The sequence below is a fragment of the Scyliorhinus torazame genome, chromosome 14 (assembly GCF_047496885.1).
Source record: "Scyliorhinus torazame isolate Kashiwa2021f chromosome 14, sScyTor2.1, whole genome shotgun sequence".
Classification (NCBI taxonomy): domain Eukaryota; kingdom Metazoa; phylum Chordata; class Chondrichthyes; order Carcharhiniformes; family Scyliorhinidae; genus Scyliorhinus; species Scyliorhinus torazame.
This window is the reverse complement of record NC_092720.1, coordinates 81,791,671-81,817,236: the sequence shown is the minus strand read 5'-3', so window position 1 is coordinate 81,817,236 and position 25,566 is coordinate 81,791,671. Positions and strand designations below refer to the sequence as shown.

At 46.3% G+C, this 25,566-nt stretch overlaps 1 protein-coding gene across 6 annotated transcripts in view; it reads left to right on the top strand.

Annotated features, from left to right (window-relative positions):
* The window catches only part of veph1 (ventricular zone expressed PH domain-containing 1), a 403,802-nt gene that overhangs the window by 236,498 nt on the left and 141,738 nt on the right, over positions 1-25,566 (top strand). For all 6 annotated transcript variants that reach the window (XM_072474424.1, XM_072474420.1, XM_072474419.1 and 3 more), the window contains one exon: positions 17,665-17,874. In XM_072474424.1, the coding sequence (XP_072330525.1) occupies positions 17,665-17,874 (210 nt within the window). The remainder of the gene's footprint in view (positions 1-17,664; positions 17,875-25,566) is intronic.

The window sequence follows — 25,566 nt, the reverse complement described above, 5'->3', positions numbered from 1 at the left end:
TAATTGTCTTAACTGAAAAGTGGGGTGACCTATGGTCAGCTGGTGCCGTAAAATGGGATGTGGTTTGTGTCATCGCCCCCCCCGCCCACACACACACACACACCCACACCTTAATTTTAAACTCTGTCCTCAAATTTGAGTCTCCCACAAGGGGAAGCGCCTTTCAGCATCTGTCCTGGTGTGCTAGTGACTCTGTTATCCTTTGGACTATGCAAATTCAGAGTGTTCCCTGGCACTGTTTGAAAAACATTCCCCTCATTCCTATTTTGTGTCACAGAGTATACACATTGGCTGACATTACAATGATTGCACTCCAAAAGTAATTTATGAACAGCAGTTTGAGTCATTCTGAGCTGTGTATAGGTGCTAATCGAATGCAAATGTGTTCCTTTGCTTCGTATTGGAACCTGGCACACATGGTATCTCACTATGCCCATGTTTCTTCAAAGCAATCCTTGTAGACCTTTCTAAATTATTTTAATAATATTTACTAAACCCCACCAGAAGTTGAAAATATGTTTTTCAGTGTAACAATAGAATGCAATGACTCCTTTGAGGATCGTTTTATTTTATGTAATTTGTGCTAGTCCTACAAACATTTAACACAAACCTTTGACAACTGTGATTCATGTTTTTCCCATTCTCCAGACATGATGTTTTCGAAGTTTAGTACGCATTATCAGGTGTCAGTCTTAGCTCACAACTAAATTAGAAGGTCATCAGGTTTGTTTCAAATCACTAGCTTTCGGAGCACTGCTCCTTCCTCAGGTGAATGAAGAGGTAGATTGCAGAAACATTTATATACACAAAGTCAAAGATGCAAGACAATACTTTGAATGCGAGCATTTATAGGTAATTAAGTCTTTCCAGAGCCAGAGAGAGGGGTAACCCCAGGTTAAAGAGGTGTGAATTGTCTCAAGCCAGGACAGTTGGTAGGATTTCGCAAGCCCAGGCCAGATGGTGGGAGGGTGAATGTAATGCGACCTGAATCCAAGGTCCCGGTTGAGGCCGTTGTCATGTGTGCGGAACTTGGCTATAGGTTTCTGCTCGGCGATTCTGCGTTGCTGCACAGTTTCATATATAGTTATCTATCAATGTATATAGTTATCGATACGACCTCAAACCAGCAGGTGGCGATATAAATCTGCCACGTGACTCAAGATATCCAGTAGTAAGTCGTACTAGAGGACAGTCGCACTAGAGGTAGCTCCAGGAGAATTCACTGAATTCATTTAATTTGTCACCGATTGTATCATAGTTCGTTAGTTATCTTTCCACGTGTTCATCTTGTTAATAAAACTATCTTGCTGGTCAAAGAACTAGATGTTCTGTGTGCATCTGTACTACGGCCACAACATAACATGGTATCAAGAGTAGAGAACAAATGAAGATAAAATGGAGAGGAAGGAATGAAACAGATGGAAGAAAGAAAAAAGAAAATTCTTCCGCCTACCTGGTAATGCAAGGAAAGACTATGAAGTTTGAGATGGAGGGCCTAAAGGCACCCCACCAGCTTCAACTCACCGGTAATGTACATGAGAATTGGCATATTTTTAAGCAGCAATTCAGACTCTATGTTGCAGTCCTTGGCCTACAGGACAGCCTAATGACAGGTGCATTGCATTGCTGCTCACCATAGCAGGTCCTCAAGCAATAGAAATTTACAATACCTTTGCATTCGACAGTGAAGAGGACAGCAATAGCTTTGATGAAGTAATAAAATATTTTGATCGGCATTGCTCTCTGAAGAAAAATGAAACGTTTGAACGTTATGTATTTTGTACGCGCACCCAGAAGGCAGGCAGATCTTTTGGAAGTTTTTTAACCAACCTGAGGTTGAATGGGCAGACGTGCAATTTTAGAACGTTAAAGTCATCGATGATCCGCGATCAGATAGTGTTCGGGGTGTTGAAATGATAAATTACAGAGAGGCTATTGAGGGAAGAAGAGCATCTGTTCTTTAGGTCATGGGTTCTTTGTTGCACCTTGGCATTCAGTTGCCTGTAGGCTTGTTTCCTCTCTCTTGAATTTTACTGGAGTTGCCAGTTCAGGAAAACCCTGTGTTTTCCGTCTAGAAGATTTTGTATCTCCTGATCGTTCTTGTCGAACCTGTCTCGAGAGAATGAGCCTCGTTTTGCAGGTGCTGACTGTGGTGGCTACGGTTGTGGCATGTGAGATGCAACATCCCTTGCTTGGACGATGATGTGGACTGTCAGCTGTCAGTGCTTGGAGCGGGGGTCTTGCCACAAGGTCTTATGCTTGTCTCTCTGGCGGTACAGGGTGTTCATTATGACAAGATCATGTTCTAGGCATTTTGTCAGGAGGAGGATTCCGTTCGGGTTTGTTTTCCCTCTACCTTCCCTGTCTAACATGTCTTTCCGAAGGTTTGTGTCCCTCATGCACATCACTTATATCTGATCTTTAATCACGCCGGTCTGATTAGACACTGACATGGACTTTTGATCAGGCGGGCGTGGGGGCGGCGGGGAGCTAGCTTCATAATGTGAATTCATCATATTAAAATCGATACAATTGCCAATCCCGACAGGTTGTGGTGGGTCACTCGAGCCACAATTAAAGTTGAGACAATTGAGTCTTATTTCAATGCCAGAAGAAAACTGACATTTCATCTTCTTCCACCTTTTCTGGACGCGCCCACCGTTACACCAGCCACTGGCGGGACTGAGAAATCCCACCTGAGGTCCGGGACCTTGTGGTCCTGGCAAAACCCTAACTGAGCAAGTTATTGGTGAATAACTGCCACTTGATAGAACTTCCAACACTTTTCTGATGTTTGAGAGTAGGTTGAAGAGGCAGTAATTGGTCAGATTAAATTTGTCCTGCTTTTTGAGGACAAGACATTCCTGGGCAATGTAAAATTTTATCAGTGGATTTCAGTTTTGGAGCTGTACTGGAAAAATGTGGCTAGCGGTGCGGCTAATTTTGGAGTACAAGTCTTTGGCACTCCAGCAGAGATGATGTTGGAGCACGTAACGTTTGCTATATTCAGTGCACTTAGTCATTTCTTGATATATCATGGAGTGAATTGAATTTATTGAGGACTGATTGCTGTGATGCTGGAGACCTCAGGAAGAGGCCAAGATAAATGATTGACCTGGACTGTCTGGATGAAAACAGTTGTAAATGCTTCAGCCTCGGCATTTTGCACTGAAATGCTGGGTTCTGCCATCATCGGGAATGGGATACTTGTGGAGCCTTCTCAGTTAGTTGTTTAATTGTCCACCATCAATCACGACTGGATGTGGCAGGACTGCAGAGCTTCGATCTGAATCACTGGTTGTGGGATAGCTTAGCTCTGTTGAAAGCATGCTGCTTCTGTTGTTCAACATACATATGACTGATGTTGTACTTTCACCACATGCTGCTCTTGACATGTACTTCTGTTCTCCTCATTGAACTAGGTTTAGGTAGCTGATAACAATGGTAGAGTTAGGGATATGCTAGGAGTTACAAATTGCAATGAAATAGAATTATGCTGCTGATGATGGCCAAATGCCATGAAGTATGCAGAATCTATCCCATTTAGTGTGAAAGCAGTGTCACACAATGTGATGAAGCATTTCCACAATGTGAAGACAGGACTTTGTCTCCACAAGGACTGTGGGATGGCCACTGTTACCAATTCCATTGTGGATAGATGCATCTGAACCAGGGTGATTGCTGAGGATGGGGTCGAATTATTTTTGCCCTGTATTGGTGTTCTCACTGCCTGCCACAAGTCCAGAATGATGGTTTTGTCAGCTCAGTCAGTCGTGATGCTACCCAGTCACTCTTGGTGATGGGCAGTGAAATACCTCGCCCAACGTATGTTCTGTGCCCTTTTTTAAAATAAATTTAGAGTAGCCATTTAAGTTTTTCCAATTAAGGGGCAATTTAGCGTGGCCAATCCACCTAGCCTGCACCAGAGCCGGGATCGAACCTGGGACCTCGGCGCCGTGAGGCAGCAGGGCTAACCCACTGTGCCACTGTGCTGCCTGTAGAGATCTACCATGCGGATCTAGTGAAGTCTCGCAACACTAAAACTCAGTAGAAATGTGAGTTACACTTCTCAGATGCAAATAAGAATCTTTTATTGCCTCTACTTGATTACAATTGAGAGAAACTTAAATCTATTCTCAATAAAGTCCGGCTAGCAAAAGGACTTAGAGAAGTAACTTATAAACAATTTAACTTTCAAAATAATACAGAAATGGTTTCTTGCTTACGGCAAAACAGTTTGCATGAAATTCAAGAGTTAGAATGGAAAAGTGAAAATATAGCGAATAGTTAGATCAAAGTATAGAATGATCCCGGAATGAAGATGGCTGTGCGGACCCTCATGTTTAAAGAGAATTTTATCAGTCTGACGCCATGTGTCTACACCTCTATGTCGTCCTAATTGGTTTGGGTGAGAATCAAATACATTTGATTGAATGGTTAACTGTCAATCCTCAATGTGCAACATAAGTTCTGAATGTTTCATGTTTGAATATTTGTGTATGCTATGGAATGCGATTTTGTGCTATTATCAAGACTGGTTTTTACTGGTTTTCTGCTGACTTTGCTTTAGCCATATTCTGGACAATGGTGCCTTCATCTTACTATGGTGCTTACTTCGACCTTGATCTCGATTACTGGTACAGCTTATTTCTTAATATGAAACTAACTTTAAAATCTGTTTATTAGAACAAATGTTTGTTCTAAAATGTTTTAATCTACAATTAGTTTATGCATGTGTCAGGCTTTTGTGCTTCTGTTGAAGTTATGTGTTTTGTCATGGCCTGAGGTTATGAGTGCTGAAATCCTTATTTTAAAATGGGTATTAAAACTGTGCTTTAATATTTACATAAGAAAATAGTTGATTCCTGTGCAAACTCCACACTGACAGTGACCCAGAGCCGGGATCGAACCTGGGACCTCGGCGCCGTGAGGCAGCAGGGCTAACCTATTGTGCCACCGTGCTGCCCCTCTGTGCCCTTACTACCCTCATTTCTTGATCGGAGTGATGTTTAACATGGAGGGAGGGTGGTAGGTTTCTTTGCTCATATTTGACCTAATGCTTGAGACTTCATGGAAATTGGAGTCAACGTTGAGGACTGCAGGGATCATTCTCTCACAACTATATATCACTGTGCTGCCATGTCTGGTATCTGGTCAGGACATACCCAGGAATGGTGATGAAGAAGTCTGAGATGTTGGCTGAAAGGGCCTGTTGCTTTAGTTTGTTTGATGGTCACCTCTCCCAATTTTGGTTCACATCCCCAGATGTTAATGAAGGTGGTCTTAGCAGGGTCACTTGGGTTGGTGAACCATTGATGTATACAAATCTGATGCCTCAGTTGATGCCTGGTGGCTTGCCTGGTTTTATTCTTGTTGTATGTTGTTGTTTGTTTGTTACAAGTGAGCAGCTTGCTAGGCCATTTCAGAGGACAGTTAAGAGTCAACCACATTGCAGTTGGTCTGAAGTCACATATAGACCACACAGTAAAAGGACACCAGATTTCTTTCTCTGAAGGATATCAGTGAACCAGTTGGATTTTTACAACAATCCTGTAGTTTAGTGAACACCACGACTGATACTAGCTTTCCATTCCAGATTTATTTAATTAACGGAATCAAATTCCACAGCTGCTGTGGTGGGATTTGAACTCATATCTCTGGATCATTAGTCCAGTAGCATTAGGCAAACATTCCTTTCTTTAATATAAATTTAGAGTACCCAATTCTTTTCTTTTCCAATTAAGGGGCAATTTAACATGGCCAATTCACCTACCCTTTTTGGGTTGTGGGGGTGAGACCCAAAGAAACAAGGGGAGAATGTGCAAATTCCACACGGATAGTGACCCGGGGCCGGGATCGAACCCGGATCCTTGGCGCCATGAGGCAGCAGTGCTAACGATTGTGCCACTGTGCCGCCCTAGGCTAACATTCCTGTTCTGAACTTCCTTACCATGGTTTCTCATGTTAGTATTTTCATCCATGCATTTATGATATTTCTTTAGGTGTATTTTATTTGTTTTTTCACAAAATGTGTCCACCAGTTTTGTGTAGCATATAAATGTGGTGAAAGATAAATTGTAATATGCTTGTCGGAATCCAAGAGTGGGGATTCCAAAATTCCATATTGAGGGAACATATTTTAAATGTGTCAATATTTACGCGAAAGCATAATTTCCCTAAAGAAACCAGGTCAACTGACCCCCCCGCCCCCCCTCCCCCCCATCCCCAACCCTCTCGCACTTTCTCCTCCTTTGGGAATATCACCTTCACCAACCCACTGAACTTTCCAAGTATGATTCAGAAATTTATCACCAAAAATCTGCTGCAAGAAGTATGTTTTTATTGCGCCAGGTAAATGAAGACTTAGATTAAAAGTTGTTCTGAGACTGCCAGATGATGACAATTAGACGTTCTGAAGGTAGTTGCTGTAAGAGGAAAGATTAACGTCAGTGTTTCTGTTTTAAAGGTGCTTGTGGCAATGACATTTAAATATAATGAGCCTTTTTAGACATAGAAATGTCAGTGTTCACTAGGCCTTCAAACATCAGAACAAATGCTGTCTAGGTGCCTTGTTGGTTAAATAATTCTGCTTGTAAATGCTCATGCTTGGGCGATGGACAAGGATAGCTGCTAATTCCCAACTTGCAGGCAAACTAAGTGATAAATTACTTGATTTCTTAACACCGGCAGCCAGGACAACCTATTTTTGTTTTGGTTTTTCTGACTGCAGCCAATCATTATGGATGGCGTCGATATATTGTGCTGGCTCAAGTGTATTTCCCCCTTTCAAAGTTATGTGATCAGCAACTAGTTGGATTCACTGTGTTAATTGACCCGCTCACCACTTTGTGTTGATGTCACATATACAGGCACGTCAAACAATAAATCTCACACACTAAATGTTCATAGTCGATTCAGTTGTATTATTCAAACACACACATGGAGTAATCTCTCTTACTTAGGACTGTCTGCAATGGCAGTGCATTATGAGGACAGGTTGCAGATTTAGGCTTGTATTTCCTTGGGCCTGTGCCTTCCTTGCCATTCTCCAACAGGCTCATCGAGGCTCTGGGCACTGACTCAGGCAAGTAACTTTCCTCTTGCCCCATCCCACTTTTTCTTGACCTTCCCGCTCACTGCACCCACTGGGTGGCTAACTTTTCCAATCTTCTTTCTGTCCAACTCACCCCTCCCACTGCAGATCCTGTGAATTCTGCCAGAAGATCAGATCTCAGCACTACCCATCTCCCTCTGAAACATCCATTCACTTGTGAGCAAAGCCCTTGCCTCCATGAACACTGACATCATGGCCTTAACGGAAACCTGGCTGAGGGATCATGACAGTTTCCCCTTAATGTGGCCTCCTCGCCTGGCTACATCTTCCACTACTTGGCCCATCAAAACCATCGCAGTGGTGATGTGACACCATTACCAGATCACCTGAACCCTCCAACCCTCTCGCACTTTCTCCTCCTTTGGGAATCTCACTTTCTCCAACCTGTTGAACTTCCCAAGTATGATTCAAAGATTTATCACCAAAATATCTTCACTACTTTCTCAATCACTTTCTAGTATTACTATCCACTGCATACTCTCCACCCCATGACACATCCTCCTTACATGCCCCAACTCTACCTGCTCCTGCTCCTGTCCTTTGGGGGGTTGGGGGGGGGGGGGGCGATCCCACAAACTAATCATATCTGCATTTTCAAATTCCCAAGCCTTAGGCTACGACTCACCACAATGTTTCTGCAGCAACTGATTTACTCAACCACACCCTCACCTCCACCTTTGGCATCCTAGCCCCTAATAAAACCATTAAATTCTCTCACCTTGGCCATTCCTCCTAATAGGGCCCTCATCTCTGCACCAATAGGTCCGAGGGTTATAAGACCCAAAAGGATCCAGCGATCAATTGATACAGTCACCCATTACCAGATCTAGCAGGGCTACTAAAAACACTTTTCGGTCCAGCTCTTGTCTGGTGAAACTGCTCACTATTCCAGGATCATCCTTATCCTTTCTTTTTTAATGGCAAACCATCTTCCGAAACATCACTTCCTTGTCGCCTCCACCCTCACATCTAATAACAATTACAAGGAGCTTCTGGACTTCTTTCTCACTAAAATTGTGATAATCTAATCGGCTATCTCATCACTCCCTTCGACCAGTTCACCAGGCCAAGCTTCCTTTAATGCTCCCTAGTCCTGAACTCTCATCTTTCTCTAGTTTCTCTATTATTTCCCCTCATGCCCACTCTGAGCTCATAATGTCCATAGGATCCGCCTCCTGCTCCTTCGGCCCTATTCCCACTGAACCATTGGCTACCCAACTTCCCCTCCTATTCCCCAAGTTAGCTAATCTAGGTAATGGTTCTCCCTCTTCCGATGTTGTCCCTCTCACCTCTAAATTTGCTGTTCTGAAATCATCCAAAGTTCTGCTGCCCATGTCTTAACTCGATGCCCACCACAGTTGAATATCTCACCACCATTCAATGCCCAGACTGCATTGAACATAGAAGTATCTAACTGACCTACATTGGCTTCCAGCCATACAGAGTCCTGTGGCAAAATTCTCCGGAAACGGCGCGATGTCCGCCGACTGGCGCCCAAAACGGCGCCAATCAGACAGGCATCGCGCCGCCCCAAAGGTTCGGAATGCTCCGCATCTTTGGGGGCCGAGCCCCAACATTGAGGGGCTAGGCCGACGCCGGAGGAATTTCCGCCCCGCCAGCTGGCGGAAACGGCCTTTGGTGCCCCGCCATCTGGCGCGGAAATGACATCTCTGGGCGGCGCATGCGCGGGAGCGTCAGCGGCCGCTGACAGTTTCCCACGCATGCGCAGTGGAGGGAGTCTCTTCCACCTCCGCCATGGTGGAGACCGTGGCAGAGGCGGAAGGGAAAGAGTGCCCCCACGGCACAGGCCCGCCCGCGGATCGGTGGGCCCTGATCGCGGGCCAGGCCACCGTGGGGGCACCCCCTGGGGCCAGATCGCCCCGCGCCCCCCCCCAGGACCCCGGAGCCCGCCCACGCCGCCTTGTCCCGCCGGTAAGGTAGGTGATTTAATTTACGCCGGCGGGACAGACAATTTATCGGCGGGACTTCGGCCCATCCGGGCCGGAGGATCGAGCCGGGGGGCCCGACAACCGGCGCGGCGCGATTCCCGCCCCCGCCGAATATCCGGTGCCGGAGACTTCGGCAACCGGCGGGGGCGGGATTCATGCCAGCCCCCGGCGATTCTCCAACCCGGCGGGGGGTCGGAGAATGTCACCCCTGATTTTCAAACTCGCACCCATGTTTTCAAATCCTTCCGTAATCCCAACTTGCCTTATACCTGTAATCTTGTCCAGCCCCACAATCCTTCCAGATATCTGAATTCCTCTAATTTGTGCTCCTTGACTCTCCTGGATTTTAATTGCTCCAGCATTGGTGGAGGCGTCTTCAGTTGCCTGGGCCCCAAGTTTTAGGATTCCCTCCCTACACCTCTCTGCCTCTCTAACTCAATGTCCTCCTCTAGACACTTTAAAACTTGCAACTTTACCAAGCTTCTGGTCATCTGACCTGATATCTCCCAATGTGACTCAATGTCATACCTTGTTTTATAATGCCCCTGTCAAGTGCCGAGGGACGTTTCATTTCGATAAAGGTGCTATATATATATAAGTTGTTTAGTGTTTGGGGCAGAACGGTAGCACAAGTAGTTAGCACAGTTGCTTCACAGCTCCAGGGTCCCAGGTTCGATTCCCGATTGGGTCACTGTCTGTGCGGAGTCTGCATGGGTTTTCTTCGAGTGCTCCGGTTTCCTCCCACAGTCCAAAGATGTGCAGGTTAGGTGGATTGGCCATGATAAATTGCTCTTAGTGTCCAAAAAGGTCGGGTGGGGTTACGATGATAAGTTGGAGGCGTGGGCTTAAGTGGGGTGCTCTTTCCAAGGGCCGGCGCAGACTCAATGGGCCGAATGGCCACCTTCTGCATTGTAAATTCTATGATTCTATGGTTAAAGGTGATATAATTGAGGCCTGAAAATGATTAAAGGAATTGAGAGTGAGAAAAATCTTTTCCTCAGGTGGGGTGTCCAGAACAAGGGGCATAACCTTAGAATTGGAGTGTGGCGATTTGGGGGGTAGGGAGGGTGATGTTATAAAATTATTCATTATATAAAGCGTAGTGGGAAGCTGGAACTCGAGGAGCAAGTCGATCAAAATTTTAAAAAGTGAAACATATTTTGATTTTGTAAGGATATTAAGAGATATGGAGCATAAGCAGGTAAATAGGTTTGAGGTACTGATTGACCATAATCAAATTTGAAAGGTGGAACAACCCCAAACTAAACCTGTTCCTTTGTTCCTCTGACTTGTCCAGCACTAGAAAAGCAGCTAAAATCAAATATTTCGCTCTGTATCAGAATATTTCCCTTACTTTTAAGTTGTATCTCTTCAATGAGATAACAGACGGGATGCGATGGGGGAGTGGAATGCTGGTGATGATTGTCGGGGGAGGGGGGGGGGGGAGGGGGGGGGGGGGGGAGCCCCTGATACCTCTGGGACGGGGGCGCTGTTAGGCAGGAGGTCTGATCGGGACACCCTTTAAAGATGGTGCCCCAATCTATTTGGAGCTGGTTGCATGCCCTGAGGGATCGCCACACCAGAGTGACAACGTAAACCACGCCCACTCATTTCCTTTGTACAAAAGGCTCAAGATTTTGTGAGCAAACGTCTGATTGTGCCTGTGCAATCGGAGAGTTACTTGCCAGTTTTCTGCCTGAGCCTGGCAGTTTGCCAAATTCTGGTAAAATTCTGCCCACCTGCAACATAGAGCAGACAAGGGACTGGTTGCCATTCTCTAATGGTGGGATTCTCCATTCCCACTGCTTGTTCATTGGACTTCCCATTGAAGCCACCCCATGCCGACGGGAAACCCGCAGGCGGGGGTGCGCTGCCAACGGGAAAAGAGTATCGCCACGGCTGGAGAATTCCAGCCAACATATTATTTGTGGAGCATCTTTCGGTTTTTGCCATAATCTGCTTCTGTCAGTTTTATACAAGTGCGTTTCTTTTTCAACGTTCTCAATCTTTACACCCTAACTATCCATCAAGCGGTGGTTTTCCTCATGTTCAGTTGGGAATTCACTGGCAGAGTTCCACATCATTAAACAATTGCTTACACAGGACAAGAAGCAGACAATTGTATCATGATTCAGAACACATGGGTTAGTCACTTACCAGTTGGATAACCTTTGACATTCACAAATGCGTGAGCAAATCTACGGTCAGCACATCTAAAAGCTGCAGTAGAAATTGGCACACACATTTTTGTTGGTTTTATATTTCCTGTTAAGGCACATGTAATTCTCAGAAAATCCATGGGAAATGATTTTATGGGAGAATGTAATGGATGTCAGCCTTGACTCAGTGATCGCACTATTGCCTCTTGAGTTAGAAGGTTGCAAATTCATATCCCAATCCAGGGACAAAAACTTAATCTAGGTCAAGAATGCAGTGCCGTAGTGAGGGAGCACTGTACTGTTAAAGTGGAGTTTTTCAGGATAAGACTCACCGTGTGTAAGGATTCTACAGTTTTGTTGGGGTTCTACACATTGTGGGAGCGATTAGGTTAGGTGGATTGGACATGCTAAATTGCACTTAGTGTCCAAAAAGGTTAGGAGGGATTATTGGGTTACGGGGATAGGATGGAAGTGAGGGCTTAAGTGGGTTGGTGCAGACTCAATGAGCCGAATGGCCTTCTTCTGCACTGTATGTTCTATGTAATCTATGATTAACACGCACAAAACAGAGTCCCGTTTTGAGTGCGTATAGCAGGGTCTTTGTCGGCGCCTGCAGCACCGAGAACCACCCTGCTTTCTGGCCTCGGTCAGGAACATCCCGCCAATGCCGCACTTACATCACTTCCTGCACTGACAAGCTCTGGATCGCCCCGCCCTTTGCCCCAACCTACATCTTAGAGGGTCTTTGAGCACTCCCTCACCCCACCTCGATCCATGGCACAGGCAACCTGGCACCCTGCTACTTGGCTCTGCCAGCCTAGTACATTGACAGTGCCCCTGCCAGCCTGGCAGTGACACATGGGCACTGTGGTAGTGTCAGGGTGGCAGTACCAAGGTGCCAGGGCAGCAATGCCAAGATGCCAGGATGGTAATGCCAAGGTGACCGGGTGCCAGTGGGAGTGCCAGGGTACCACCCTACCCAGAGCCCGACCAGCCGAGAGTCTCCGATGACCTGGGAGACCCCCCCCCCCCAGGTGCCATTACACCTGGTTCACGTTTGTGTGGACCAGTGTTAAATGGCGCCATGGCGAGATGTCCTATGCGCAGGTGTTAGTTTCCCGGCCACGGAAAAATCGGGCGGCAACATATATAAGTGAGCTTAATGGCTCGCTTAAATATGTAAATCTGGATCTTGCCCTAACGACATCTCATGAGATCATAGAATTTACAGTGCAGAAGGAGGCCTTTCGGCCCATCGAGTGCATTGGCCCTTGGAAAGCACACCTCACTCAAGCCCACACCTCCACCCTATCCCCGCAACCCAGTAACCCCATCTATCCTTTTTGGACACAAAGGGGCAATTTAGCATGGTCAATCCACCTAACCTGCACATCTTTGGACTGTGGGAGGAAACTGGAGCACCCGGAGGAAGCCCACATGGACACGGGGAGAACGTGTAGACTCCACACAGAAAGTGACCCAAGCCGGGAATCGAACCTGGGACCCTGGTGCTGTGAAGCAACGGTGCTAACCACTGTGCTACCATGCTGCAACTGACAGAGACCATTGATCAGTTCATGAGTAGATGCAAAGATAAAGAGCATGATTGTGACTTTATGGTAGTAGAACTCGCCAAACAAATAATCAAGCTCGCAATAATCAACCCTAATGAATGCATTCCAAAAAGACATCTTGGATCAACCCAAATATTATACAATGGAAGCACTACTGCAAAGCAGATGTATATGCAAACCATACTGATGGCTAGACAGAGTCTAAAGGCAATGCATAATTCATCCACCATTGGCATATAGCCAATTCAGGCAAGCCTAGTAAACAATGCCCAGATATTGATGATGTAGCCAAGTCGTGTGACAGCAGGGGACATTTGAAGTACCAATGGAGAAAGAAGCCAAAACAAGTGGTTTAACATCATCATTTAACACAGCCAGAGGTCACACAGGTACAGCATTCCAACCAACTAATAGCCAAACCGTATGTTCAGTTGATGAGGCTGATTCGACCATCATTACACAAAATGAGCAGATATTCAGCACAGTGAACATCAAAGAATGCACTGGCGCAATGGTACCAACAGAAACCTTTGCCACGTCCGGATTTATTTCACAGATGAAGGGTCAGCATAACCTATATGTAAAACTGGATATCAGTGCTGGTGCAAACATCTTTTCACTTCATATACCGAAACGTATATACCGCAGAAGTGGCAAGTAATTATTTGACCAACCATGGGCAGTCACGTGTGCAATGACTCCATTTCCATCCCTGGGATCCATTACACTCGTGTGTCACTATAAAAACTCACCATGGTCACCCAGATACGTTATGCTGAGGACATCATAGGTCCAGTGACCGACATGTAAGGACCGACCTTTGCTCACCATTAATGCTGTTGCCAAGACAATGACACGAAACACGGACCACAAGGAGCTCTATCGGAAACCTTGAGAGAAAATCCCCAAACCCTGCAACACAAATAATCAGCCATCAGGCTCCATGACACTGTTTGAAACAATACCTGTACCCATTTCAAACTTGCAAATTTCACACTCTGGAAACAATGCACATTGCAATTTGGCAGACTTGTGTGGACAAACCTTCCCAGGATCATGCATCACTTGAATACCAGGAAGGTGAGGGATACCCACAACCGGCATGCGGGTTTCATATTACGCAGCCAGAACTTTGGACAAATAGTTTGAGTCCAACACACAAATGATGGCATATAGAATTCTGCAGAACACATTCCTATATGAAAACCAAATGGCATGACAGTTCTAGTTAACAGGAACTCCAGGTGATCATCAGTGGATAACAGCAACAGACAGTTTATTTAGAGGCAGAAACTATTTACAGAAAGTATAAAGTAACATTACAATACCAGCCAGTGACTCCAACTCTACTCCCAGGCTGGCTCTGTTCTGCAGGTTTTAAAGGCCCCCAGCCTGCTGGAACCGCATGCAATTTGCCCTGATAGGTCAGATGTCACGTGGCCTCCGAGGTTTGCCGAGGCCCCCGGTCAGGGAGGTCATGTGCCCCTCTGTTCGCCACGAAAAGAGTGTAGCGTAATAGATGCCAAATCAGAAAAACCATAATTAAAAACACTGAAACCTCCTATTGCAACTGGGACACGGTTTAAAACACAGCACAAACTTGTTGGCTCAAGAGACACACTCGAGGCTTCAGCAGTTAACAAAGGGGTTTATTGATGAAAGGTGAAGGCCGTTAAATAACAGGCACTGAGCACTATACAACAGGGCTTAACACTTCAGCTCTCTGGTCCACACTGCCTGGGGTCGTGCTCAATCTGGCCATAGTTTTGTTCTGCTTCAGGAAGGGTCTTTGAGACAAAGGTGAGATGCATTCCGAACCATCTCCCATATACCATAAGGGGACGCATGACATGTCAGCAGATTGATTACCCTGGGTCAAAATGCACCAAGAGGTTTGAAGACTAATGCTTCACGACTTAGAAGTCTTCATCTTGGGGCTCTCTCCATTGCCAACACTGATGCTTCTGTAATAGTTGGTGTAATGGTGCCAGTGTTGTAGGTAAATTCGTAATGCACCATACTAAGGAAGGACTTAAGGTCATTGACAGTTTTGGGTGCGGGGACATCTCGTATGGCCTTGACCTTTCTTCCAAAGGGTGGAATCCTGTCGCATCAATGCAAAATCGTAGGAATGTCACTTCTGAAGCCTGAAAAGTGCCTTTTTCACATTTTAGGTTGAACCCAGCATCATGAAACCTATTTAATCCTTACTCTAGACTGGACAGCTGTAGAGCCAGGGACTAGCATGTCATGAGGTAAACCATCACCGTGTGAATTCCCTGGAGGTGATTTTCCATTGTGCGCTGGAAGATCTATTCAAAGCAGATAGAGCCGGCTGAAGCAATGCCGAACGGCAGTCTAGAATACTGGAAAAGGCCTTTGTAGCAAACTTCTGAGACTATCACCTTTTCCAACAGAATTGTAGTCTCCGCCGGAATCTTCTTCTGAATATTAAGGTTATGGATCTTGCAAAAACCAACCAATTGCACAACATGTCACTAAGCGTGGTCCCTAACTCTGTGCCCAGTTTTGTAGCAAACTTCTGAGACTCCTCATCGAACTCTAGTTGCAGATAGGCATGATTGACGTCCAATTGTGAACAGGTGAGGCCCCCCCACCGGTTTAGTGTAGGAGGCCTTTCTTCAGGGAATTGGATACCAATCCACCTAGGCAGCCTGATTTATGGTCAGCTTATAGTCCCCACAAATCCTTATTGAACAATCGGGTTTAAACTCAGGGACTATCACCTTTTCCAACAGAATTGTAGTCTCTGCCGGAATCTTCTTCTGAATATTAAGGTTATGGATCTTGCAAAAACCAACCAATTGCACAACATGTCACTAAGCGTGGTCCCTAACTCTGTGCCCAGCAAGCTGGCCAAGCCTATCTATGTGAAGGTTGAGGCAGACTCTTCATGGTCCCGCACTACACAGTTAAATTGGAGGATATTCAAGAGCTTGGGTTGGAATACTCGTTACCAATTTCACGAAAGGTCTTCAAGTCAGGTCTCCAGCGGCGTACGGTTCCTAATCAAATTATACATTTGGGGCCCAAAAACTGTCAGAGTATCACCTTCTGCTTGTCCTCACCTACAACCTCGTTAGTGGATTTTTTTAAATGGAGCTGTTCGATGTGTTGACTCCAACCCTCAACCATTTGGTCAAATGGGTCTAGTTCCCCAAGGATGGGCGTTCCCACTCATGGTTTAAATAATTCCAACTCTACTTTCTCAACTGTTCCTTCCCCCCTCAATTCAGGATGACTGTCAGCTCCGATCAAAAACTTTTACCTCGTCGCTAATGTGGTGGTTCAAGACATTCACTGGAGGATTCCAGTAGTTAACAAAGAGTTTATTGATGAAAGTCAAAGGCAGTAAAGTAACAGGCACAGAACACTATGCAACAGATCTTCACACTTCAGCTCCCTGATCCACACTGCCCGGGATCCTGCTCCGCAGGCCCCACACAAACTCCCCATTGGCCAGGGTTCGTACGTTCCCACTGATTGGCCCCAAGCCAGTAACATGGTCCATGGAGCCCGCCCCGTTAAAGGGGTCACACTACCACGTAAACAAAGTACCGCGAACCACTGTTCTGAAAAGTACTGTAGCCTCCAGGAAGATCACTGTATCTGAAGTTAGATGGCTAAGCAAACTACTGATATGTTTCAGAGACTTGTAAATGTATTCCTGTGTGTTAAAGTACATTCAGACAAAATGTTATTTTGTTTTGCTATAATGTAAATAGTTTGATTCATAATGGTGAATCTTTAGTTTAGAGAAAAGGAGGTTGTTGCAATATGATGTGCATATACTTTTCAGGGTGCATATCTCAAACCACTTTCAATCATTATACACCAACAGTACATGATGTAATACCCCCATGACTTGAAGTCAGTCTGTGAGCAGCAATGGTCGAGGTCAGATTTATGCCTCATGGTCTCCCAATAAACATTATCTATATATAGTCTTATCTTCAAATAAAGAGCTCACAATTTTCTTTTATCAATTCTGTTTATGAGTGGGTACGTTTATTTTGGGAAGAATAACATAACAAAGAAATGGGACACAGTTGCCATCACTTGAGCACCGCAGAATAAGCACCTGGTTAGTGAGCGTTTGGGCATTTGTTTGGCTGCTGACCCTCTGTTCTTCTGCCCGTTCTATTCTACCAGGCAAAGGCAAGCCAGCATTGGTTCCCGTCTGCCTTTGAGAACTGCACCCTAGAGCCAGTTACCACCTTCAGGTGCCGACCTTGCCTAGGGCCCAACTGGGGCTGACGCGGTGCAGAGTCAGGGTCCAGAAATGTTCCAGGCACCGTGTTCCTGATCCTAGATTAAAAATCTAACCCCAACTACGTAAACTAGTGTGAGCAACCGACACCTTTAAACTGGCATAAACTTGTGGAGATAAACAGTGCATATTTTTTTTTAAATTTAGAGTACCCAATCCATTTTTTCCAATTAAGGGGCAATTTAGTGTGGCCAATCCACCTAGCTTGCACATCTTTGGGTTGTGGGGGTGAAACCCACGCAAACATGGGGAGAATGTGCAAACTCCACACAGACAGTGACCCAGAGCCGGGATCGAACCTGGGACCTCGGCGCCGTGAGGCTGCAGGGCTAACCCACTGCGCCACCGTGCTGCCCTCTAAACAGTGCATATTAATCTGTGCATGCAACACTTTTGCTAAACAGCAAGTCATATTTGAATCTTGACTTCAAATTTTCATGCTGAAAATTGATGAAGTAAACCAGCTTGCTGACATTTTATTTATTGAAGCAATATAAAATTGCTTGCACAGCAAAGTAAAAAGCGTAAAGCTTCTCTTCATGACTGCTCATTTAGATTGCTACTGGTATTTCCACAGAACAGAAACTGGTACCGAGAGAGAACCCACTGCCGGTTCCCCCAATGATGATGCTACTATCCATGAAAACTCAGGAGTTCAGACGCTCCAGATGAAAAGACGAGCATTTGAAAAAAAGATGACGAATGAGAGCAGTAATCCTAGTCGTGTCCGTCGGCACAGCCTGGGCCAAGGATCAAGAGAAGAATGGAAAGCAATGCGATTTAACAGGTGAAAAACTCATTATTAAAAGACATTTGAAAATCCCTGTAGTCCAACATTAATAGTAATAGACATATTTGGAATAATATATACAGTAAAATCTGCTCGGAAGTCTGGGATAAAACCAAAAACGTTACAAATAAACATCAAGTCAGTCACCATCTGTTGAAGTTGTTTTTAGTACACCTTTCATCAGTTGTGTATTTTCAGCACTTTTTTGTTTATTTCCGATTTTAACCCTAACATTTTAATTTAGTTTAGTATTTGTGTTATAAAGACTTTCCGATTATAAAAAAAATAAATAAAAATAAATTTGCAAAATTTCACTGGGCTGAATTTTATGTGTGGGTGCAAGCTCCAAATGCACACACCACAGCCCTACTGATGAGAGTGAAAGATGAGTTTCTGGGAAATGTGGGACAATTCAAGGATCTTGGAAATTATCTCTCACAGAACTGAATTGACAAAGAAATCCGGTATCACCTGAAATCTGCTGGTGCAGCCTTTGACCACTTGAGGAAGCAAGTTTTTGAAGATCGTGGCATCAAAACTGAAACCAAGCTCATGGTCTACCATGTGGTTGTGATCTCTTCTTTACTGTACAGGGCTGAATATTGTCTATGTACAAGAGGCACCTGAAAGCACTGGAGTCATATTATCAATAGCTGCCTGCGGAAGATCTTACATATCAAGTGGGGGGACAGAATGCCAACATGAGTATCCTCTCACAAGCAAGCACCACAAGCATTGAGCGTCATTCACTATCAGCTTTGTTCAATTGGTCAAATTGTTCAAATGTCAGGTATCTGGCTCCCAAAGCAGGTGGTCTTCTCCCAACAGAGTGAGGGAAGATACAGCAGCTGAGAGCAGAAGATTCAAAGATGTGCTGAAAGCCAGCACAAAGAAATGCAATATTGACATCCACTCCTGGAAGACCATCTCTGTGGATCAGCAGTCCATGGAAAGGCTCCCAGCATTTTGGGACACAAAGGTGACAAATTGAAGAGGAAAAACAAGATTGATGAAAAGAATACGCCATGACACAAACTGGTAAAACACGACCAGCCATCCCACAAAAAAATTGCCCTACAGTCCATCAGGTGTGCGGATTCCAAATTGGCCTCATCAGCCATCTTTGGACCCATTGAAAGCAATCACCCTCACTGGCGAGGGATAGCCATTAATAATCACATCATCAGAATTGTTCAAAGCAGTGACACAAATTATTTTGAAATACACTAATTGATATGATTATCATTATTAATCAACAACCCCATTATAATTGTATCATGCAATTACCAGGATGGTAGAAGGCAAACTAGATGGGCCTTGACCTTCTTTGTCTATCAATTTCTATGGTTCTATGATGATGGTTGTGAATAGTTTGTGGTATGGTATCCACTTTAAATACTATTTGGATCTCTTCAGGTAATTTGTGGCCTGTTCTAGATTGGGAATGTTTCCTCCTTCTTATGAATGACTTAGGTCTAATTCCAGTAGGAGTTTTGAAAAACCCATGCTATCATACATTCTAAGCTTCTAGGTAAGTTTACATGTCTCTTGGTCAAACTATTCTCTCTTACCATCTCAGTGTCTTGCACATGACTGCTGATATCACTCATATATCATGGTACACATCACAATCTCATTGCCATACCTATTAATCTATTATTCTACAATGAATGTAATTTTGTGCTGGCATTATTTGTTGACAGAAGGATTAGATCCAAAAATTGGAACAATCTCCGCTTTGTTGTTAATGCAAATTCTGAATTGCAAATTTGAAATGAAATGAAATGAAAATCGCTTATTGTCACAAGTAGGCTTCAAATGAAGTTATTGTGCAAAGCCCCTAGTCGCCACAGTCCGGCGCTTGTTTGGGGAGGCTGGTACAGTAATTGAACCCGCGCTGCTGGCCTGCCTTGGTCCTTTAAAAGCCAGCTATTTAGCCCTGTGCTAAATCAGCCCCAACCAAACAACAAAAAATAACCACAGTCAGGGAATTCCTGATGTTAGCCCTGGGGTATTGTGGTGATTATCCCTTTAAGAGCAATACAGCAGAAAAGGGTTACCTGGCTTGAGTGACAATTGGGACTCAGATAATCACTTCAGGGGGAAGAACCCTCTAAGGCAATGCCATGAGAGGAGGTACATACAGCCATACGGCTGCTGAACAATTCTTATGAATTAATCCTTTTTGTATTCATTAATGATATTTGTTAAAGTACTTATTTATATCTGGCGACAAGGATAAATTATCGTGCCACTGTCTCTGGCCTGACAACTGTGAGTATCCTGTTTTAATGGAAGTCAAAACATACTCACCAGAATATCTGTCTTTGGGAAAATGGACCCATTTAAGATGTTGCCAGACCCTGAGTAACGTAGAATCAGAAAGGATGGACACATGCTATGGGTGTGGGAGCGGCTGCATTTTCACGAGCTCCGGCTCTGCTCTTCTTTGAATCTTTGTTTATATCCTTGTGCACATCTCCTTAATGTCTTTTTTCAGTTTACATGGCTCTCATTATCTGCTGATATTTGATCAATTATCAGCATTTTTAAGTTGAGACAATATGGTTTAATCCTCCTTGATTCATGGTGGCTGGAGGGAGTTGGACTGGGGCTTGATCCTTGGTGGTACAGTTACCTTTGAGAGGTTTCCTGCCCTGACCATATGGTGCACACTGACGGATGATGACTGCTAGCGATGAAGGGGTGATTTGTTGATAGTCTTGGCTCTGCAGTGTAGATGATAAAACCCAATTTTAAGATTTCATAGAATTTCATAGAATTTCCAGTGCAGAAGGAGGCTATTCGGCCCATCATGTCTGCGCCGGCTCTTTTTTGATAGAGCACCCTACCCAAGCCCACACCTCCACCCTATTCCCATAACCCAGTAACCCCACCCAACACTAAGGGCAATTTATCATGGCCAATCCACCTTATCTGCACATCTTTGGACTGTGGGAGGAAACCGGAGCACCCGGAGAAAACCCACGCACACATGGGGAGAACGTGCAGACTCCGCACAGACAGTGACCCAAGCCGGGAATCGAACCTGGGACCCTGGAGCTGTGAAGCAATTGTGCTAACCACTATGCTACCATGCAGCCCTTTGTGGTGGGGATGCAAGAGTAGGCTCTTGTAGCAGAGAGAGCACTGTCTCTGGTGGAGGCCGGCCTCCGCACGGTCGGGTTCCTGTTGCTTGCATGGCCTGTCGTCCACCCTAAGGGGTCTGTGTGAGGACGGAGGGGTGCCAATGCGGAGCCAGGCCATGCCTGATGTCTCTGGTGAGGTGGTGGAAACGTTCCCAGCCGAGTTTGAGAACTGGCTGCCATGTTTCTGAAATCTCGATCTCGAGGTTGGGCAACTCAAATTTGTGGCAGCACATTTAACCTTGTCTCTAAGGCCTGGTGTTAGGTAGGCCTTCCTATTTCTGGGTCCATTTGGTCTTGTTCCTGTTGTTGGTGGAGAGGGGTTGAGGTCGCCTGAGCCTTCAAGCAGTCCCCCCCAATGGAGCCTGGGTAGTTGACCACCTTGGCTCGGTCGAGTCGGCATGTTGGAAGTAATGAGGTTCATGTTCCGATCTTTGGAATCCTTGGAAGTTCCTGGCGAGTGCTCTCTGTTTCAGATCCTGCTTTTTCCTGGATGCCTACTCTCGTTGTGCGCCAGTGGAGTGATATTCACCCTGATGACTGCCTCGCTCCAAAGTTGTTATTCTGTATCTTACTCCCTGAGAATCATGTTGTTGTCTGTTAATGTTGTCAATTTACCTGTTTGCAGGGAACTAATCTTCTTCTTGGGCAGTCCCTCAGCATCGAGAATAAATTGCTTCTGATCCGGGGAGGTGGGTTCTGCTGCGATTGAATAGTCCAATCCTGGATCCGCACACTCTGCCACAGGTTTCGCAGGTGGTATTTGATGAGGTGGGTGGGTAGGACACTGGATTCTGCGCTCTTCCGCCGTTTATGCTTGGCCTCCACGTGCTTCACTCAACAATCCTCGTTGGCCTTCGCGGATGCTTTTTCTCCAGTTTGTGCGTTCTAAGACCAGCGATTCCCACGTGTTGATGGGGATGTTGCATTTATTTAGGGAGGCTTTCAGAGTGTCCATGTGGTGTTTCCTCTGCCCTCCTAGTGATCGCTTGCCATGCCAGAATTCAGAGTAGAGCACTGGTTTCTGGAGTCTTGTGTCAGGCATGCAGACGATGATACCTGATACCCAGAGCTATCTTTCTGTTTGTTTGTTTGAAGTGATTTTTTTTTTTGTATAAATTGAAAATCCCAAAAAGAAAAGATAGACAGTTATAGGATGGATAAGCAACGGAGTGAACACCGCAAGACCCTTGAGTCAGAACTAATCAGCCGAGTCAAACGATTAAAAAAGAAACGTACAGAGTAAACAAAAACAAGTGAAGGTGGCTTTACATTTAAAAAGAAGAACTTTGGATAAAAGGCAAAGAATTGCCGCATTAAAAAAGTTCAAAAGCTTTAAAAAAAAGGTTGACACCCCTGCTGCCTCACGGCGCCGAGGTCCCAGGTTCGATCCCGGCTCTGGGTCACTGTCCGTGTGGAGTTTGCACATTCTCCCCGTGTTCGCGTGGGTTTCGCCCCCACAACCCAAAGATGTGCAGGCTAGGTGGATTGGCCACGCTAAATTGCCCCTTAATTGGAAAAAATGAATGAATTTTTTCATGAAATTTTTTTTTTAAAAAGGCTGACACTAGGATGCAGTGCGACAGTTTTAAGAAAAAAAGAAACCGCTTGAAACACTGCCTACTTGCATTGATACACTTGCTGCAAAATACACCTGCACAGGGAAGCCAACAGTATCTGAACAACTACAGCCTGTGTGGGGGAAAATATTACTCTGCAGTCTTACAGTGGTAATATCCTTAAAAGAGGTAATACATTTAAAGTGACAATGCACTTAAAGGGGCAACCATGGGAAGCAACAAATGGAAGGAAAATGAGAGAAAACCCCAGATAGAGGGCAACTCTCATTTAAAAAAAAAAAAAAATTTTTATTAAAGGTTTTCATAAAATATCAATAACAAAATGAGAAAGAAAAAAGAACCCAACAGGGTTAAGTACAAAACACAATCTAAAAAAGCAACCCCCCAAATCCCTCCCCCCCTGTACATAAATAATAAATTAACATTAACACCCCGACTTAACACAACAGGTGTATACACCCCCTCAGACCCTCCCGTGTAAATAACATAAACAAAAATAAAGTAAACCCCCCCCCGAGCTGCTGCTGCCATTGACCAATGTCTATCGTTCTGCCAGAAAGCCTAAGAACGGTTGCCACCGCCTAAAGAACCCTTGTACCGACCCTCTCAAGGCGAATTTCCCCCTCTCCAATTTAATGAACCCTGCCATATCACTGATCCAGGATTCCACGCTTGGGGGCCTCGTATCTTTCCACTGAAGGAGAATCCTTCACCGGGCTACCAGGGACGCAAAGGCCAGAATTCCGGCCTCTTTCACCTCCTGCACTCCTGACTCCTCTGCCACCCCAAATATTGCGAGCCCCCAGCCCGGTCTGACCCTGGATCCTACCACCCTCGATACCGTCCTCGCTACGCCCTTCCAAAACTCCTCCAGCGCTGGGCATGCCCAAAACATATGGGTGTGATTTGCTGGGCTCCCTGAGCACCTAACACACCTGTCCTCACCCCCAACGAACCAGCTCATCCTTGTCCCGGTCATGTGTGCCCTGTGCAGTACCTTAAACTGTATGAGGCTGAGCCTCGCGCACGAAGAGGAAGAATTCACCCTCCCTAGGGCATCTGCCCACGTCCCCTCTTCGATCTCCTCTCCCAACTCCTCCTCCCACTTACCTTTCAACTCCACCACCGAGGCCTCCTCCTCCTCCTGCATCACCTGGTAAGTTTCCGAGATCTACCCCACTCCCACCCACCCCCCCGAGAGCACCCTGTCCTGTACTGTGTGTGGCAGTAGCCGCGGGAATTCCACCACCTGCCGTCTGGCAAACGCCCTTACCTGTAAGCACCTGAAGGTGTTCCCCGGGGGGGGAGCCCGTACTTCTCCTCCAGCTCACCCAAGCTCGCGAACTTCCCGTCCACAAACAGGTCCCCCAACTTTCGTATCCCTGCCCTGTGCCACCCCGAAAACCCTCCACCTGTCCTTCCTGGGGTGAACCGGTGGTTCCCCCGTAATAGGGTCCACGCCGAGGCCCCAACTTCCCCCCTATGCCGCCTCCACTGCCCCCAAATTTTGAGGGCCGCCACCACCACCGGGCTCGTGGTATACCTCCTTGGAGGGAGCGGCAGCGGCGCCGTTGCCAGCGCCCCCAGACTCGTACCACACAGGACGCCGTCTCCAGCCTCTTCCATGCAGCCCCCTCACCCTCCATCACCCACTTGCGCACCATCGTCGCATTGGCGGCCCAGTAGTACCCACAGAGGTTGGGCAGCGCCAGCCCCCCCCTATCTCTGCTCCGCTCCAGGAACACCGTTCTCACCCTCGGAGTCCCTTGCGCCCACACAAACCCCATTATACTCCTGTTAACCCGCCTGAAAAAAGCCTTCGGGATAAACACGAGGAGGCACTGGAACAGGAACAAAAACCTTGGGAGCACCATCATTTTGATTGACTGCACCCTACCCGCCAAGGACAGCGGCAACACGTCCCACCTCTTGAACTCCTCATCCATTTGCTCCACCAGCCTTGTAAAGTTAAGCCTATGCAGGGCCCCCCAGCTCCTGGCCACCTGGACCCCCAAATATCTGAAGCTCCTCTCCGCCCTTTTTAGTGGGAGCTCACCAATCCCCCTCTCCTGGTAATCTAGCTGAACTACGAACAGCTCGCTCTTCCCCATATTGAGCTTGTACCCCGAAAAGTCCCCGAATTCCCTTGGGATCCTCATTACCTCTGGCATTCCTCCCACCGGGTCCGCCACATACAGCAGCAGGTCGTTCGCATAAAGCGACACCCTATGCTCCTCCCCACCCCGCACCAACCCCCTCCAGTTCCTCGACTCTCTCAGTGCCCTAGCCAGGGGTTCAATCGCCAGTGCGAAGAGCAGGGGGGACAGGGGACACCCCTGTCTCGTCCCTCGGTGCAACCGAAAGTACTCGGACCTCCTCCTATTTGTGGCCACACTCGCCATCGGGACCTCATACAACAGCCTAACCCACCTGACAAACCCCTCCCCAAACCCGAACCTCTTCAGCACCTCCCACAGGTACCCCCACTCTACCCTATCGAAGGCTTTCTCAGCGTCCATCGCCACCACTATCTCCGCCTCCCCCTCCCTCGCCGGCATCATGATAACGTTCAAAAGCCTCCGCACATTCCCGTTCAACTGTCTCCCCTTCACAAACCCCATCTGGTCTTCATGGATGATCTGCGGCACACAATCCTCAATCCTAGTGGCTAAGACCTTTGCCAGCACCTTGGCATCTACATTTAGCAAGCAAATCGGTCTGTAAGACCCACATTGCAGGGGATCCTTGTCCTGCTTCAGGATCAAGGAGATCAGTGCCCGGGACATCGTCGGGGGTAAAGCCCCCCCCCCCCTCCCTTGCCTCATTGAAGGTCCTAACTAACAGCGGGCCCAACAGGTCCATATATTTTTTATCGAAGTCGATCGGGAAACCGTCCGGCCCCGGTGCCTTCCCAGCCTGCATGCTTCCTATCCCTTTGATCAGCTCCTCCAGCCCAATCGGGG